A 16,461-nucleotide genomic window follows, 5' to 3' on the forward strand; every position below is an offset into this window, starting at 1 on the left:
AGGGCTGGACGGCCAGAGGAGAGAGGCCCAGGGGCTCAGGCTCGGGCAGTGTCCGGTGGGCCAGGGTGGGGCCTTCCCCATGGCCATACTTGGTGCGGGTGAAATTCAGCGAGCTGTTTATACAGACCGACATTTTTCAGCCTTTAACACCAAGAGCAGCATTGCACATGGTTCCTGAGGAGGTTTTTGTTTAATTCTTTGTTTTAATGCCACGCAGAGTCTGGGCTTTTTCAAGGTGTCAGGTCTTGGGGGGGAGCGACTTTCGTTTGCAAATAGCAGCCCTGCGCCTCCCCCGGTATTTGTCAGGGGGTTGTTATGGCCTCCGTGAAACAACCTGGGCCAGGAGGAGAGGGGGGCTCGCTCTCTGGGCTCTGAGATGGTGCAGACGCTGGCACGGTCCAGCCCTCAAGAGTATTCAGATTCCACTGGTTTTTACTCAATATGGCAACGTTGCCTGCCTTGGCCCAGCCAGGGTGGGGTAGGGAAGGCCCTGTGCCAGAAACTGTTCGCCAAACAAGTCCCCGGCCTACAGGTGACCGCCAGGCCCCAGGGTCCAGCCCTGCTCACCTCCGGGGGCTTTAGAGGTAGAGCCACAGACTGGGGACCCCCAAGCCACCTCCTGCAGGATGGGACTCCCACGCCTGTGTGGGGACGTATCCCAGGCTCTCTGTGAGGACGACCCACGCCCAGCACGGGCCAGGCCCTGGGGGCCTGAGGGGTTGTCCTGCCTTAACCTCGGTGCCCCCAGTCGGACGTTTACAGGTGCCGAAGCTCCCCCGAGCAGGCTCAGCTGCACCCAGCAGCACAGCCGCTCTGACCTCGCCAGGGTGCCTGGCCTCAGTTCCCCTGACTGCCACCCCGGCCCCTGCAGGTGGGCTGTAACAAGGTGTACACGAGCACATCGGACGTGATGACCCACGAGAACTTCCATAAGAAGAACACCCAGCTCATCAACGACGGCTTCCAGCGCTTCCGAGCCACTGAGGACTGCGGCACGGCCGACTGCCAGTTCTACGGGCAGAAGACCACGCACTTCCACTGCAGGTGAGCGGGAGGCAGCCAGGGAGGCCTCCTGGCCCGGGGAGGGACGGCAGGCAGGGCACCAGGCCCGTGGGTGGCTCGGGGCCCCACCTCCTCAGGGGTGTAGGAACAGGAGCAGAGGGCTGCTCGGAGGCCCCGCCTTAGTTTCTGGCCTGGTCTTCCATCCAGAGGCCCATCCCTCCCAGGGCCACCGTGGGAGCAGGGCAGGGCCTCCCCCTGGCCCCGTGAGGCCCCATGACAGCCTCCCGATGTCCTGCCAGGCGCCCCGGCTGCACATTCACCTTTAAGAACAAGTGTGACATCGAGAAGCACAAGAGCTACCACATCAAGGACGACGCCTACGCCAAGGATGGCTTCAAGAAGTTCTACAAGTACGAGGAGTGCAAGTACGAGGGCTGTGTGTACAGCAAGGCCACCAACCACTTCCACTGCATCCGCGCCGGCTGCGGCTTCACCTTCACCTCCACCAGCCAGATGACCTCCCACAAGCGCAAGCACGAGCGCCGGCACATCCGCGCCTCGGGCTCGGGCGTGCTGGGGCTGCCGCCCTCGCTGCTGGGCGCCAAGGACACGGAGCACGAGGAGTCCAGCAACGACGACCTGGTTGACTTCTCTGCCCTGAGCAGCAAGAACTCCAGCCTCAGCGCCTCCCCCACCAGCCAGCAGTCCTCCGCCTCCCTGGTCACCGCCACTGCCACCTCCGAGGCTGGGCCCAGTGCCACCAAGCCCCCCAACAGCAAGATCTCGGGGCTGCTGGCCCAGGGCCTGCCTGGCTCCATCCCCCTGGCGCTGGCCCTCTCCAGCTCGGGCCTGCCCAGCGCTGCGCCCTACTTCCCCATCCTTCCGGGCCGGGGCAACACCTCCCTGCCTGTGGGTGCCCCCGGCCTCATGGGTACCATGTCGTCAGGGACAGCAGCCTCAGTAACCCCCGACACACCCGCTCTGGCTGCCTCGGGAGCTGGCGACTCGGCCGCAGCGGCAGCTGCCTCTGTCCCGGTGCCCCCTGCCTCCATCATGGAGAGGATCTCTGCGAGCAAGGGCCTCATCTCGCCCATGATGGCCCGGCTGGCTGCGGCCGCCCTCAAGCCCTCTGCCACCTTTGACCCAGGTGAGCAGGCTGGGCCCTGCCTGGGAAGCGAGCACCTCTCCAACCCCAGGAGCTCTCTGGCCTCGGTGCGGAGCCGAGCAGCGGGTGTTTGTTTGGCAGGAGTGTCTTCTGTTCCCTGCCCCCGAGACCCCTGCCCCCTTCTTTGCCTGGTCTCTGCCTCCATCCTCTTTATTTCCTATTCGGGGCCCCTCTTTCTGGCCCACCCACCCCAGGCAGCTCACGTTTCTGTTTTTTTCATCTGTGAAGGGGAAGCAGTAGTCCCGGCCTCACGGGGTACCTGTGCATCCCGGGGCAACTGCTGGCTCCCCCAACCCTGCCATGTCACCCTGGACTAGTAGGGGCTCCCGCTAGTCCAGCCCCTAGTGGGAGCAGTCCCGGAGTCCCAGGCTTCCCTGGGACCTCTTCCAGGTGACTGGGAGGGCACGTGAGTCCAGCCAAGTGGCAGGGTGGCCGCAGTACAGGGATGCTCAGGGGATTCGTGCCTGGACAGCCCGTCAAGGCCAAGGATGCCCTCCCAGGGTCTCCCAGTCCATCAGCGCTTTCCAGTCGCACTTTCTGTGGTTGTGGGAGCGTTCTGTTCCGCACCGTCCAGTATGGTAGCCGCTGGTCACATGGCTGTTGAGTGCTTGAAATTGGCTAGCGTGACCCAGGACTTGGATTTCAACTGGAATTTCTTTCACTTGAGCCAGACCGGGCCGCTGGCGGCCATGTCAGAGTCACCAAGTCACATCTATGTCCTTCCTCTGGCTCATCGTGGAGAGAGGTTCTCCTTTCTCCCAAGTTTTCTGCTCTTGAAAAAATTTTTTACTCTTTTTCTCTGGATTTTTTTTGGCTTTTCTGTTTCCCTCACTTCTCTCCCTCTGTTTTCCCCCATCCGGGTAATTAGCATCAGTCAAATCCTTTAGAAGAGTTCAGCTCACATCTGGGACGTGGCTCCCTTCTTTCCTTCCTTCCTTCCTTCCTTCCTTCCTTCCTTCCTTCCTTCCTTCCTTCCTTCCTTCCTTCATCAACCACTGGTGCTCCCTGAGGGCAGCTCGCTGGTGGGCCAGGCACCAAGCCAGTGCTGGGGACACGGCAGGGAAGAAGACAGACAAACTCCTGCTTTGTGGAGCTGATGGAACAGTGTGGGGCATAGTCTGTCCCCAAGTATACCCCCTGGGAGGTGGCCAGGTCGAGACTTGGACCTCAACAGCTGGCTTCTGAGCCCGGGCACCCTGCTCCTCTGTGAGACTGTCTCGAAACCCGCCAAGACTGAGGGTCCCTGCAGCCCACCCAGGGCTCTGCGCAGTGCCCCCAGAGAGACCAGTGCTTGGCAGGAGGGTCAGAGCCCTGTTTCCCTAGGGACCCTGGGCAAGTGGCTTTGGGGAGCTCCTGGAATGTGGACTCTGAATTCTGAAAACTGAATACATGTTCCCAGTGGGACGCTCCTATCAGCTGTGACCCACCTTCCACTCCCAAGTGTGGGTGTCAGGCCTGACTGCCCGGGGCCGCGCGCCTCCGGCGAGGTGCCTGCAGGCTGGGACCACGCTGGGCTCCGTGGCCAGACTGTCAAGTACTGTCTTTTCTTTAGAAAAAGCTCCTTCCCCGCAAAGAAAGGTCAAGTGAAGGGAAGGGGGCCATTTCCCTTTATTTTTTAATAAAATGCCACTTGCTGTCTGTGAAGCAGCTCTCCATCAGCTGCAGCGCCTTGGGGCAGATTAATATTTCAGTCACTTGGGGATTGTGGGGAAAGGCTCGGTGGACATGTTCCTGTCAGCAACTTCTTTTGCCCTGTTCTGCTTGGCCTCCCGAATCCTCTGCCCGCTCAGCTCCAGCCTTTCCCCGCCATGCCTACACCCCGCCAGCTTCGCCCACCCACCCCATCCAGCCCAGCCTGGCCAGGGTGGGCCTCATATCCCTGCCCTGGACAGCTTGACGGGCGAGGTCACATAGTTTGAACCGCTCTGATTGGCTGTCAGCTTCCATAGCCCTGACACAGCAGATGCCCCTCCTGGGCATGCTCAGTGGAAGGCAGGGCTGTCGCCCCGGCAACAGTGGGGATGGGACCTGCGGAGGGGGCGCAGCTCCCAGTCTCGATCTGCCACTTTCCCTCAGCATTAACAGAGTCTTTAATAAAAGCCTAAGCGGCAGCTCCACAAATTGACTGTGACAGTCGGTGGAGAAGAGGAAGGGCCCCCGCCCCCGTCCCAGCCCCCTCCCCATCCTCCTGCCCTTCTCCTACAGGAGGCCCTGAGCCAGGACAACTTTGACATAATTTTGCAATAATTATCACTTGAAGAATTGCCACACAGGGAGAAGCGTCACAAGCCATCATGTCAGTGGGGAGGACCACTGACCAGCAGCCAGGGCTCCCCAGGGGCCCCAGCCCACCCGGCCCGCCGCCCTCCCTTCGGGGGGCTCCGGCTTGTGCCCATATGAAGCCCTCGGTCCCTCTAACACCATCTTCCCTCCCCCTCCCCCATAGGAAATGGGCAGCAGGCCACCCCTGCCAGGTTCCCCCCAGCCCCGGTGAAGCAGGAGCCCGGTGAGAGTGCTGGCGCCCCAGGTCCCCACGAGGCCTCCCAGGACCGCAGTTTAGACCTGACTCTGAAGGAGCCCAGGTGAGGCGAGGCCCAGGCGTCCCAGCTCTGCCCCCCTGCAGGAGGCTCTGGGGACAGCACCCTCAGAGCCAGACTCCGTGGGGCCAGGGGCCAACCCTTCCTGACAAGGGGTCATCCTCCTGCCCAGGCAGATGTAGCAGGCGGGGCCAGAGCCCCAGGGGCTGGCTGGGAGGGGTGAGTCTCTGGGGCCGGTCCCACGTACTGTCTGAGCTAAAGCCCCTTGGTTTGTGTGTTCCAGTAATGAATCAAATGGCCACGCAGTCCCGGCAAATTCATCTCTTTTATCCTCGCTTATGAATAAGGTAAGAACCATCCATCACACGCCTCCCATTCCCCCACCCAGAGAAATTAAAGCTGTGCTGGGGGGTGGGGGGGATGTGTTTGTTTTTTAATGTTTTGCCTCTAATAAGATGAGTTTGTACCATTTAAATTTTGAGGCCATTTTTCATCGGATATAATTTCAGAGCCACTGCTTACAAATTAATTTAATGAACTGGCTGAAGAAATATATTCCAGCCTCTGACACCCTTTTTTTCCCTTCAGATGGAGGGCTCCAAAAGCTTTTCCGGAGCCCTCTAACTTCTTTCACTCCTGGTTATTCATTTTATTCATTTTATATATTTTTTTGTTTGTTTAAAAAGGTGGAGGGGGAGACTAAAGTGGGAGCAAAGCATCCATTTCCACTTTTCAGGTTGAGTAATGGTCTCGGACGCCTTCTGCAGAGGTCGCTCCAGAATATTTATTTTAGATAATGCAGGGTCTTTGTAAATTATACATCATCGCAAATATATTTTCCCCCTTCACATGATAAATTTGACTACAGCAAGATTAATTAGGTTACCGTACACAAGTGACTACTGAGGAGGGAGCTGGGCCCGGGCCGGACCTCATGGAGTGGGGTTCCTGCCGGGCCCATGGCCTCCCACTGGCCTCTGCCTGGTCGGTGCGCGTGCCCTCTGCCTTCCGCCCTCCCCTGCTCGCTCTTGCTCCCCTTTTCCGTTCTTGGGTCACTGCTCCCTGCGCCCCCTTGTTCCTTCCTGTCGGAGACCCACAGCCCACGTGGGTCGAGCCTTTCCGCGGACTCCCCCGCCCCCTCCTCTGCCAGCAGCAACGAGCCTGCCTCGGTCTCACTCCGTGAGCCTCCTTCCCTCCCTCTCTGCTCCTCCTTTGTGTTCCTTCTCTTGTTCTCAAGGAATTCGTGTGGGTTTCCCCCCCACCCTTTCCTCCTCCTCCTGCACTTCTTTTGAAAACCTGGCAGGAGAATAACCAGGGAGCCGCTTAGTCTGGGGAAAGCTGGGCTGGAGTGTGTGCCTGGAGTCTCGGCCTCCGATTGAGTGATGGCTCCTAGCAGCCCGGGGTTTGTGTGGCAGAGCCCCGGCAGCTCCACGGGGCCGGGGCAGCGCCGCAGGCCGCCCGCGGCAGCGTCCATTCAGTGAGGGCTCTTCCGTAGCCAGAGCCGCGTGGGGTTGGGCCTCCTCTCCTCCCGGCTGCCAGCACCGTGATGCTCTGGTCAGTTTGGAGAGGCCCGAGCGGCCTAGAGCTGCCACTCCTCCCAGGGCAGTCGGGTCAGGTGTCCTGAGGTCCCCAGCCTGAAGCACGGGCCTGTCCTCCTCGCAGATGTCTCAGGGCAATCCCAGCCTCGGCAGCCTGTTGAACATCAAGACAGAAGCGGAGGGGAGCCCCGCCGGGGAGTCCTCGCCCTTCCTGGGCAAGGCCGTGAAGGCGCTGGTTCAGGAGAAGCTGTCAGAGCCCTGGAAGGTCTACCTTCGCAGGTGAGGGGCTTGCCGTGTGAGCAAAGGGGGAGGGAAGGGCCACGCCCACTCGTCCCGGGGGGCACGTGTTCCCCCCACGAGGCTGTTCCCCCAGCCTCGCCAGAGCGCCAGGGTCTCCTCTGAGCAGCCGGCCCCTCTGCCAGGTTTGGCACCAAGGACTTCTGCAACGCGCAGTGCGACTTCCTCCACAAGGCCCACTTCCACTGCGTGGTGGAGGAGTGCGGCGCGCTTTTCAGCACCCTGGACGGGGCCATCAAGCACGCCAAGTGAGTGGGGGTCCGGGGGCCCGTTTAAACCCAGCCCCACTTGTCCCAGCCTGGCTCGGGGGTGGGTGGGCCGGGGTGGAGCTAGGGGGTGCACAGGCCTCTAGCAGCCTTCCAAGCAGGACCCGTGTGCGGTTCCCACGAGACCTCAGAAGCTGAGCTGGCTCCTCAGAGGTGCTGCCTGGCAAAAGGCAGGCTTCCTCATCTCCCACTGGCTCAGCCCCCAGCTGGGTCCTCTGAGCCCACCCAGGCCCCGCCCCGAGTAAGAGCTGCTTCTCCCCACCGCCGGGCCCATGCAGCCGTCAGCCCTCCCTCCCACAGATGCTCCTGCAGAGGCAGCTGGAGAGGCCCAGCACTGACCCCGGCAGGGACCCTAAGTGAAGGCTTTTCCAAGCCACAGTACTGCATTTGTAGATTCTCTTTGACCTAAAAATAATGAAATTAATTTGTACAATTCGTTGAGCAGCAAGCCCAGCCGCCTACTGTAATTGAACCCAGAACTGGTAAACATTTACAGCAGATCCTCACCGCTCCCTCCCTAAGCCCTGGGCCAGGCTCTTCTCACCACTTAGGCAGCCCCAGCTGCTGGTCTGAGACTCCCCCCAACCTTTAAACGTCGGAGCCGGTTCTGGAAGGACGGGCTTCATGAGCCAGGACGTGCTGTACCCAACCCCTCCCGAGTAGGGAGGAGCTAGGGACAGCACATCAGGAAGGTCACGAGTAGGAAGGTGTACTTAGGGCAGAGCCAGGAGCCCAGGTTCAATATCAGAGGACATAGCAGTGTGTTCTCAGTCCTTCCCTCCTGGTGGGAGGCCTCTGGCACCTGGCACTGAAGATGCGGTGGGGACACTGGGCCCCTAGGCTTGTGATGGGGTCATACGTAGGCAGGCAGGCAGGCGTGCCAGGGAAGGGCCTTCTCCTCCCGCACCTGAGACCCCTCTCCTGTCTCTCGTAGCTTCCACTTCCGGACAGAGGGAGGAGCAGTGAAAGGAAATGTGGAGGCTTCCTTCCCGGCCTCGGCTGCTGAGACCAAACCTTCCTTGGCCCCCTCATCCCCTCCAGCGCCTCCCATCACCACGGCCACGGCTTCCTCTCTCGAGGGGCCCACTCCCAGCCTGGCCGCCGTGCCCTCCAGCCCCACCCTGCTCGCCTGGAAGCAGCTGGCTTCCACCATACCCCAGATGCCTCAGATTCCAGCGTCAGTGCCTCACCTGCCCACTTCGCCCTTGGCAACGACTTCTCTAGAAAACGCCAAGCCCCAGGTCAAACCTGGATTCCTCCAGTTCCAGGAGAAGTGAGTCCCTCGATGAGCCGGGAGCCCTGTGTCCCCCGTGTGTCTCGGGAGTAGGTGCTAGTAAGGGCAGCTGAGGAGGCCCTGCTCCTTCCCCTGCAGTAGCCCCGACTGTCCCCAGCCTCTCTGGGACACGATCACTGGATGATGTCCTTCTAGCCAAAGTTGCTGCCGCTCAGACCTCACTGCCTATTCCCGGAGCAGGTGGCCGGGGTGGGGGGAGATGGTGGAGGTAGTGGCCACTGTTCCAGAGAGGCCACTGGTGACGCTGCGAGGACCAGCCTGGGTGGGCCGGGAGTGGCGGTCCTCGCCCGGCAAAGCGGGCTGCGTCTCCCTCTGGGTCCCCTTGTTGGTCTCTGTGGCTCACACCCATGGCTGAGTCTCTGCAGGGCAAGCAAAGTCATAGGTGGGCGGCGAGGGGGCTAGGCCCTCCTCTGGACCACCCCCCCGCCCCGGCCACCTGCACAATGGTCTGAGCTCTCAGGGGTGGAAGGGAGGGACCTTCCTTGCTGGATGGTGGTGTCTCCCTGCGGCGAGAACGGTGACTCTGTATCGTGATATGTGCGGCTTCCTGTTCTCAATAAAAGTAATAAATGGGACGTGAACACACACCGCCTGAGTGGCAGCTGTCCTCCCTCTCTGAGCACCTGGGGCTGGGCCCACGGCGTGGAAGGGGACCTGCGCTCCTCTCAGCCCCTTTCCCAGCTTCCCTTCCTCTGTTCACCTCCCCAAAGTGGCAGCCCTCTCAGCATCCTGGCCTTGGTCGGAGTTCCCACCCCAGGTCCAGTGTGGATGTCGGGGGTGGCTCTGTTGTCAGCCAGGGCAGAAGCCGGGTGCAGCCCCTCCGCACCTGCCTGGAGCCTGGAAGGCAGAGCTCTGGAGCTGGGGCTGCTGCTCGGGGCAGGCCAGCCATGGGGGCTCGCCCAGCACCCCTCCCCACCCCAGCCGCCCCACCACTCAGCTGGCTTGTGAGGTTCTCTGAGTGGGTGGCAGCCCCGAGCCCCGAGCTGACCCTGGAAACCCCAGCAGCTGAGCCTCAGCAGGACCTGACGCCAGGCACACGTTCCCACTGGCCAAGGCCCCGTGGTGGCAAAGCCTCCTGGTAGGGCTGCCCACCCATCTGCACCCTGTCAGTCGGCCACAGCCAGGGCACTGCCCATGCCACATCAGCCAGGCCTGGCAGCACCATCGCTCATTTTCATATCCACGAAGTGATTGCGGCCATCCTTATCTGTAATCCTGGGGTGTGGCCACGGAAACTACGTGTTCCAGCATGCAGTGCTCTGGGCCGCCTGCATACCGCAGTCCCTTCGGCGCCATCAGAGCTCTAAAAAGAAGGCAAGACTGCATGCTGGGATCTGTAGTCTCTGGCCGAATCGTCCTGCTGAGCAGCAGGGCAGCCCAGGGGCCATTCCTCTTGATTACACCACAGGGGAGTGGGGAGCGGAACCCCAACATGAGCAAATGTCAGGACACCGGCGGGGAGGGCACCAGGAATGCCAATGACCTTCTGGGCCGTGGTTTCATTCCAGCGATCCTTGCCTCGCAACGGACTGCAAGTATGCCAACAAGTTCCACTTCCACTGTCTCTTTGGGAACTGCAAGTACGTCTGCAAAACCTCCGGCAAGGCCGAGTCCCACTGCCTGGACCACATCAATCCCAACAACAACCTCGTGAACGTGCGAGACCAGTTTGCGTACTACTCCCTGCAGTGCCTCTGTCCCAACCAGGTCAGCGATGCGGGCAGGGCGGCCCCTGGGGTGGGGGCAGGGAGGCGCAGGGCCCCGGACCAGCTCCTCCTGGCCGAGGCTCCGTGTCTCACACCCTTTTGTAAGTGGCCTCCTCCAGAGTCTGGAAAGGACACCGTCTGCCCCTAGGTCCCTGGAGACCCCTAGGCAGGAGTTCGGCTTGGTGCTCAGTTGGTGAGGTCTGTCATTTCATCCTAACCCTCAACGATGACTGTATGCTGGGCAGCCACTGTGCACTTGGCATCCTTGTGCGCGTCCTGGAACAGCTATGCTCCCTTTCCCCAGAGGCCTAGGATTTTAAAATAGGCCCATTAGACAGATAAAGAGATTGAACTGTCTGTGCCCCAGACAGGAAGGGCGGGTCAGATTCATTATAAAGGCCTCTACTCCCAAGACTTGTAGGGGCTGCCTGGTAGAGTGCACTGAGAAGGAGTCTGAGCCTCCATCTGGGCACCCGGAGAAGAGTGCTAGGATAGATTAGTGACGTCTGCTTAGGTCTGGGCACACAGACAAGAGTGCTCAGACAGATTAGTGATGTCTGTGCTGGGCGTGGGTTTAGAAAGAGATGGAAACAATACCAGGTGGGATGTTTTAATCAAATGACAGAAGGGACTTACTGCTTTTTAACACGTGAAAGGTCTTTACACAGTTGTGTTTGCTGATTCTGAGCGTGGAAGGACGCACGCCTGCCACAGCCCTCTAGAGGGCTGGAGCAGGTGGAAGCTTAACGGAAGTCGCCTGCCTGGCCCTGACTCCTGTCCCTCCCTGCAGCACTGCGAGTTCCGGATGCGCGGGCACTACCACTGTCTCAGGACCGGCTGCTACTTTGTGACCAACATCACCACCAAGCTGCCGTGGCACATAAAGAAGCATGAGAAAGCCGAGCGGCGGGCAGCCAACGGATTCAAGTACTTCACCAAGCGTGAGGAGTGCGGCAGGCTAGGTACCAAAGGCCAGGGCTGGGGGGCAGGGAACTACAGCAGGTGGCAGGGCCGCGGCTCTGGCGCCTGAGGCCCTGGGACCCACTTCTTGTCCCCACACATCAGGCTCCATGTTTTTTTTTTTTTCGGAAAATGTCACAATATCACAGGCCAGGCATTGTCACCCCAGGAGAACAGTCAAAACCCCAAGAGCCTAGGAAAAGGGGTGAGGGTGACTCCCAGCACTGCACCCACCCCAGTGAAAACGCCCGGAGCCTCGTCTCTGGCACCCAGGCCTGGTTCTTTTTTCCTTTTCTTTTCAAGAGAGCCTTGCGGGTAAGTCTTAGGAGCTCCTGAAGCTACTCGGGTTTTATCCCAAATGGACCGTGGTTTGTTCATTCATTCACTCAGCAGACGTTTATGGAGGAGCAGCCGTGTGCCAGGCTCTGTGCTATTGCAGGAGGTGAGGGGTGGGTAGAAGTGGAAGCTATGGTCTTTTTTGAGCATCCACTGTGGCCAGCACTGTGCTTGGTGCTGGGGATCTGATGGGACCAGCAGGTACATTTGTGGGCTCAGCCCAGAGCATCTGTGACCTGGGGTGACCTGGAAGGAGGTGGCCACGGGGCAAGGAAGTGGCCTTGAGCTCAGGGGCAGGTGCCTCGGAGTTAACTCTGCTGCTGAGAGCTGAGCCCTTGGCAGGGAAGCTGCCCCCCAGCCCTGGAACAAGGCCTCCCCGAGGAGCTCGCTGGCCCCAGCTTGCCCTGGGGATGCTGTGGGGAGGGGGCTCCAGGACCAGCAGAGGGAGGCAGATCCCATCCTCCCGCCTCAGGATGGAGCCACGCATTTGTGGGCCTGCAGATGTGGGGCAGGAGTCTGCCCACGAGGAGACTGGAAGCCGGAAGGCAGGTGGGAGCCAGGCAGGCTGGGTGCAGACACCTGGACTGCATGCAAGGCCTGCTGTGATTCAGGTGGTCATGGCAGCAGGGTCCAGGGGGAGCAGAGGTGGGGCCGCTGCCTGCAGCCGACCGGCCATTGCCTAGGGGGAGGATGAGGCAGTCAAAAGTCAACCGCCAGAAAAGAACGGCAACAAACCTTTCCTTCAAGAATTAATTCAGAAATTATTAATGGCCTGAGAGAGGCCTGGGAATCACGGCAACAGATGTCAACCCTCGGTGGCCTGTGCTGTCCCTGGGCTCAGTGTACAGGTGTCAGGGGATTCCTCAGTTGCCGTTATTTACTCAGTTTGGGTGTTCTGGGTGGTAGCTGGGGCCAAAGCTGGGGGATGATATAAGACACCTGGCCAGCTCAGACGCCATGGCAACGGGCAGGCCTTCACCTGCCCTCTGCTGACACCGTTTCGGTCCGGCTCGCTCTATTTGTTCTCTGCCCGGAGCAAAGCCGAGGTGGGGCGGGGCAGGGCAGAGGGCCAGCCGGCTCGCAGCCATCTTGACCTGGTCCAGGGGCAGGCAGCACCTGGGCTCCCCAGAGGAGATGTGGGGAGAGGTGGCTTGCTGGGAGGTGGCTGATCTAGTGGACAGGTCATTAGGGTCCCCTGCCCTGGGGCAGGGGCAGGGGCCGGGGGCCAGCCTGCGGTTGTCCCGGGCGTGCAGGCTGGAGGCGAGAGCCAGGCTTTGGACAGCCAGGGGGCCTGGGACTTTCTGGGGCTGGGGTGAGAGGCTGCTAGAAGCCCTCCTTACGGGAACACCACCAATGGGGATGCGCCCTTTCCCCAGAAGCCATTTGCCTGGTTGGCCACGTAGGCCCATGCCCAGAACAGTGCCCGACACGCAGGGGGTGCCATGAGCACTGGCCGGTGGGGGAGGCTCACGGCCGAGCGGGGCTGTGTCCACAGGCTGCAAGTACAACCAGGTGAACAGCCACTTCCACTGCATCCGGGAGGGCTGCCAGTTCTCCTTCCTCCTCAAGCACCAGATGACCTCCCACGCCCGGAAGCACATGCGGAGGATGCTGGGGAAGAACTTCGATCGCGTGCCCTCCTCCCAGGTGAGCCTGGCGGGCAGGCTGCCCCTCCGCGACCCGGGGTGGCAAGAGGGCATCACTTGTGTCCCGCTCTTGCTTCCAGGTGGTGGGCCAGGCTGCCCAAAGCGACAGCCTGCCCCTGTGGGCAGCACAGCCCCCAGCCCAGCTTCCTCAGGGCCCCGCTCTTCCTTTCAGGGCCCCCAGAGCTTGATGGACACCGAGACGGACGAGTACATGGATTATACTGGCTACAGCCCGGGTGCTGTGTCCTCTGAGTCCTCCACCATGGACCGAAGCTGCTCCAGCACCCCTGTGGGCAACGAGAGCACCGCAGCAGGTGAGCGGGCGGCCAGGAAGGGACAGTGGGGGCCCGGGAGCGCCAGCCTGGGACAGGCCCCTCCTTCCAAGGCCCAGCAGTGCTGGGTCCGGCTTAGGACAGGAGGTTCATGGTCAAGTGGCCTCAAAGGAGGACGGGCCAGGGTGTGGCAGCACTGGCTGCTCTGTGGGACGTGGGTCCCCGCCTGCTGCCACCCTGCCCATCTCCCCGGCACTCTGCCCTCAGCTTCCGTTTCCAGGAGAGAACCCGGGCTTGAGCTGTGAGGTACAGAATAAAGCAGCACAGCCCCCAGCCAGAGGGGCAGGTGGGCCCCGCCCAGCCCTGGTCCCTCTTATGGCCCCTCTGCCATTGTCCCCAGCACGGTCCCTGGGCCCCAGAGCGAGGTCCTCCGCGGGCTGGGCTCTGCCGCAGGCCCTGCGCAGCCCGCCGTGACCTCTCCCTGCACCGCCGCTCCCTCCCAGTCGCTCTGCTCTGCCCCCTCCTCCCCTCTCTTCTTCGTGGCATCTGTCTGCTCCTCCTCTGTCCACGGATTTTCATATCATACTCGCTTCTGCCATTGGGTCTCTCATTTTGGTTCTTTCTGTTTGTTCTTTGTTTTGGTTTTTTTTTCTGCTTTTCCCCGCCCTCTCCAGGCTGCCCGGCTCCTCCTCCTCCTGCCGCCGCCGCTGACGAGGCTGCCCGCGTGGCTCCGCAGCCCCCACTGACCCCATCCTTCTCTGCGGCCGTGCTGCGGGCGCCCCTCCCCTCCCTGCCATGCCTCTTTTCTCCACCCTGTCTCTCATACTCTCTGCTCAGTGCCTCTCTCGGAGCCACCCGGGGCCTGGCCCACCCCATCAGCAGCCCGCCCAGCTTCCCGCCCATCACTGCCACTCCAACTCCAGTAAAAAGTGACGCCCCCCTAGTTCAGGACGCCGCAGGTAACTCACACATGCCTTCTCCACTGCTGTCTGTCACCCTGGCCGAGCCTCGAGGCCACGGTCCAGGACCTGACCCTTTTCTGTGGCCAGCTGGGTCAAGGACAGGGCCACTCTGCACCTGGGTCAAGGACAGGGCCACTCTCACAGCGCAGCCCCCGCCAAGACCAGAGCGCCTGGTCCCTGTCCCAAGGACAGTTCCTCTCAGCTCCCGCTCGCCACTGGGCAGGCCAGAACATCACTGCCAGGGCTCCCTGGGGTTCACCCCAGCTCGGTGACTGGCCAGAGCCCCAAGATGGCCATGCCCGCCCCACCCCCCTAACCCTGCGGCAAGGCAGAGCCTGTCCTGCTCTGAGGACTTCACCCGGGGCAGAGATGTTCTTGGGAAAGCTGCTGGTGCCTGGGACCCGCCCAGGTTTGCAGGATCCTGACACCAGCCTGAACCCCCAGCCCCGGAGCCAAGCAGGAAGAGGCCCAGGCCGCGGGCAGTGCTCCACGGCAGAGGTGCCTCCCAGCCCCACCCTGTACCTGCCGCCCGGCAGGCACGGGACCTGCCCTCCCCTGCCCTTTGGTGCCGTCACCACCTTGGCTCTGCCTCTTCCTCCGTGCATTCTTACCTCACGTTCTGCCCGACTGCCAGGCACTGGGCCAGCCCAGGGGGATGGCAGGGACCAAGGCAGAGGGTTCCTCCTCAGGGAATTCAGCCCCTGTTCTGTCGCTTAACCAGCCAGAGCCCTGTGACCTCCGACCCAGAGCAGCCACTCCTCACCCACCCGGATCCCCAGGGCTCAGACCCTTCCTTGCCCCCTGCTGGGTACCCCAGCCCATCACAGTCCTCGTTCTCTCCACCTGCTGAGGCGGGGACTAGGTCTGTTCCCCAGATGGATGGGGCAGCAGGCTGGTGCCCGGGCTGAGCCTTCTCGACAGGTTCTGGGAGGGCCGGGAGGGTCAGCGCGAGGGAGAAGCCCAGAGGGTGCCCACCCTGCACTCTGGAGAGGGCTGGGCCTGGGGCGTGGAGCAGGGAGTCCCAGGACGGTCACCCGTTCCCCAGCTGCCTGTGCAGAAAGGGAGTAACGGGAAGCACAGCCACACAGTGGATTAAGCGGCCCTGGCAACGGGTGATCCTAAGCCCAGGAAGCAGCTGGGACCAGGACGGGGAGGGCACAGATGGAGCCCATCCGCTGGCCGAGCCCCTGCTCCAGTCCTGGCCCTGCAGCAGAGCGGCCCTCTCCCAGTCCACTGGGGGTGGGACACCCCAAGACCTGAAAGAACCTTCTGGTACCAAGGAGAAGGTGCGCCTTGGGGCGGGGAGTTACAGCCCCCAACAGCCTCAGGGCGCGCGGCATCCCTGTTGCGAGTAGGCTGGTCCCAGGCGCAGACAGGCCGGCAGCCCGGGAAACTGGTTAGCCGGCCGGGAGAAGGAGCCGGCCTGTCCCTCATTAGAGGCGGGTGCGTGATGGCGTCCTGGCCCCCGTCCAACCTGGGTAATTACACTCTGCCGACCTAGATTCCCCCTTCAGCTTCAATTAGCGCCAGGACGTGTCCTCACTTCCCACCCACATCCCCCAGAGCTGCTTGCTCCGCCACCCACCAGGGCGGGCCGGTGCGGTCAGCCTGCAGGTGCGCATGACGAAGGCGGAAGCCTGGGGCTCCCCAGCTATCCAGGGGGCGGAGGGGTGGTCATAGGAGAGGCCCCCAGAGCGACGGGAAGCGGAGTTGCCCCCGAGGGCGGCCCCCCCCCGCCCCCCCGCCCACCGCGCCGAGATCGGGGACCTCGCGTGGGTGTAATCCTGGGTAGGGTGTGCACGTGGGCGCTGACCAAGCCCCCCTCCCCAGGGAACACCATCTCCATGCCGACAGCCTCCGGGGCCAAAAAGCGCTTCTGGATCATTGAGGACATGTCGCCGTTCGGCAAGCGGCGCAAGACGGCCTCCTCGCGCAAGATGCTGGACGAGGGCATGATGCTGGAGGGCTTCCGGCGCTTCGACCTCTACGAGGACTGCAAGGACGCGGCCTGCCAGTTCTCGCTCAAGGTCACCCACTACCACTGCACGCGCGAGAACTGCGGCTACAAGTTCTGCGGGCGCACGCACATGTACAAGCACGCGCAGCACCACGACCGCGTGGACAACCTCGTGCTGGACGACTTCAAGCGCTTCAAGGCCTCGCTCAGCTGCCACTTCGCCGACTGCCCTTTCTCGGGCACCAGCACGCACTTCCACTGCCTGCGCTGTCGCTTCCGCTGCACCGACAGCACCAAGGTCACGGCGCACCGCAAGCACCACGGCAAGCAGGACGTGATCAGCGCGGCGGGCTTCTGCCAGTTCAGCTCGAGCGCCGACTGCGCCGTGGCCGACTGCAAGTACAAGCTCAAGTGCTCGCACTTCCACTGCACCTACCCCGGCTGCCGCCACACGGTCGTGGGCATGTCGCAGATGGACTCGCACAAGCGCAAGCACGAGAAGCAGGAACGCGGCGAGCCGCCC

General features: G+C 62.0%; 2 protein-coding genes across 2 annotated transcripts in view; both read left to right on the plus strand.

Annotated features, from left to right (window-relative positions):
• The window catches only part of CASZ1 (castor zinc finger 1), a 139,349-nt gene extending 130,737 nt beyond the window's left edge, over positions 1-8,612 (plus strand). The window contains exons 10-17 of the mRNA XM_024749892.1: positions 791-795; positions 867-1,044; positions 1,302-2,149; positions 4,614-4,749; positions 4,988-5,051; positions 6,367-6,521; positions 6,665-6,787; positions 7,740-8,612. Coding sequence (XP_024605660.1) covers positions 791-795; positions 867-1,044; positions 1,302-2,149; positions 4,614-4,749; positions 4,988-5,051; positions 6,367-6,521; positions 6,665-6,787; positions 7,740-8,082 — 1,852 coding nt within the window. The 3' untranslated portion in view covers positions 8,083-8,612. The remainder of the gene's footprint in view (positions 1-790; positions 796-866; positions 1,045-1,301; positions 2,150-4,613; positions 4,750-4,987; positions 5,052-6,366; positions 6,522-6,664; positions 6,788-7,739) is intronic.
• A 3,660-nt stretch (positions 8,613-12,272) lies between these two features.
• Positions 12,273-16,461, plus strand: part of LOC112402836 (zinc finger protein castor homolog 1-like) — an 11,573-nt gene continuing 7,384 nt past the window's right edge. The window contains exons 1-3 of the mRNA XM_024750012.1: positions 12,273-12,748; positions 12,920-13,061; positions 15,812-16,450. Of these exons, the coding sequence (XP_024605780.1) occupies positions 12,677-12,748; positions 12,920-13,061; positions 15,812-16,450 (853 nt within the window). The 5' untranslated portion in view covers positions 12,273-12,676. The remainder of the gene's footprint in view (positions 12,749-12,919; positions 13,062-15,811; positions 16,451-16,461) is intronic.

The sequence above is a fragment of the Neophocaena asiaeorientalis genome, unplaced genomic scaffold, assembly GCF_003031525.2.
Source record: "Neophocaena asiaeorientalis asiaeorientalis breed wild unplaced genomic scaffold, Neophocaena_asiaeorientalis_V1.1 scaffold275, whole genome shotgun sequence".
NCBI lineage: Eukaryota > Metazoa > Chordata > Mammalia > Artiodactyla > Phocoenidae > Neophocaena > Neophocaena asiaeorientalis.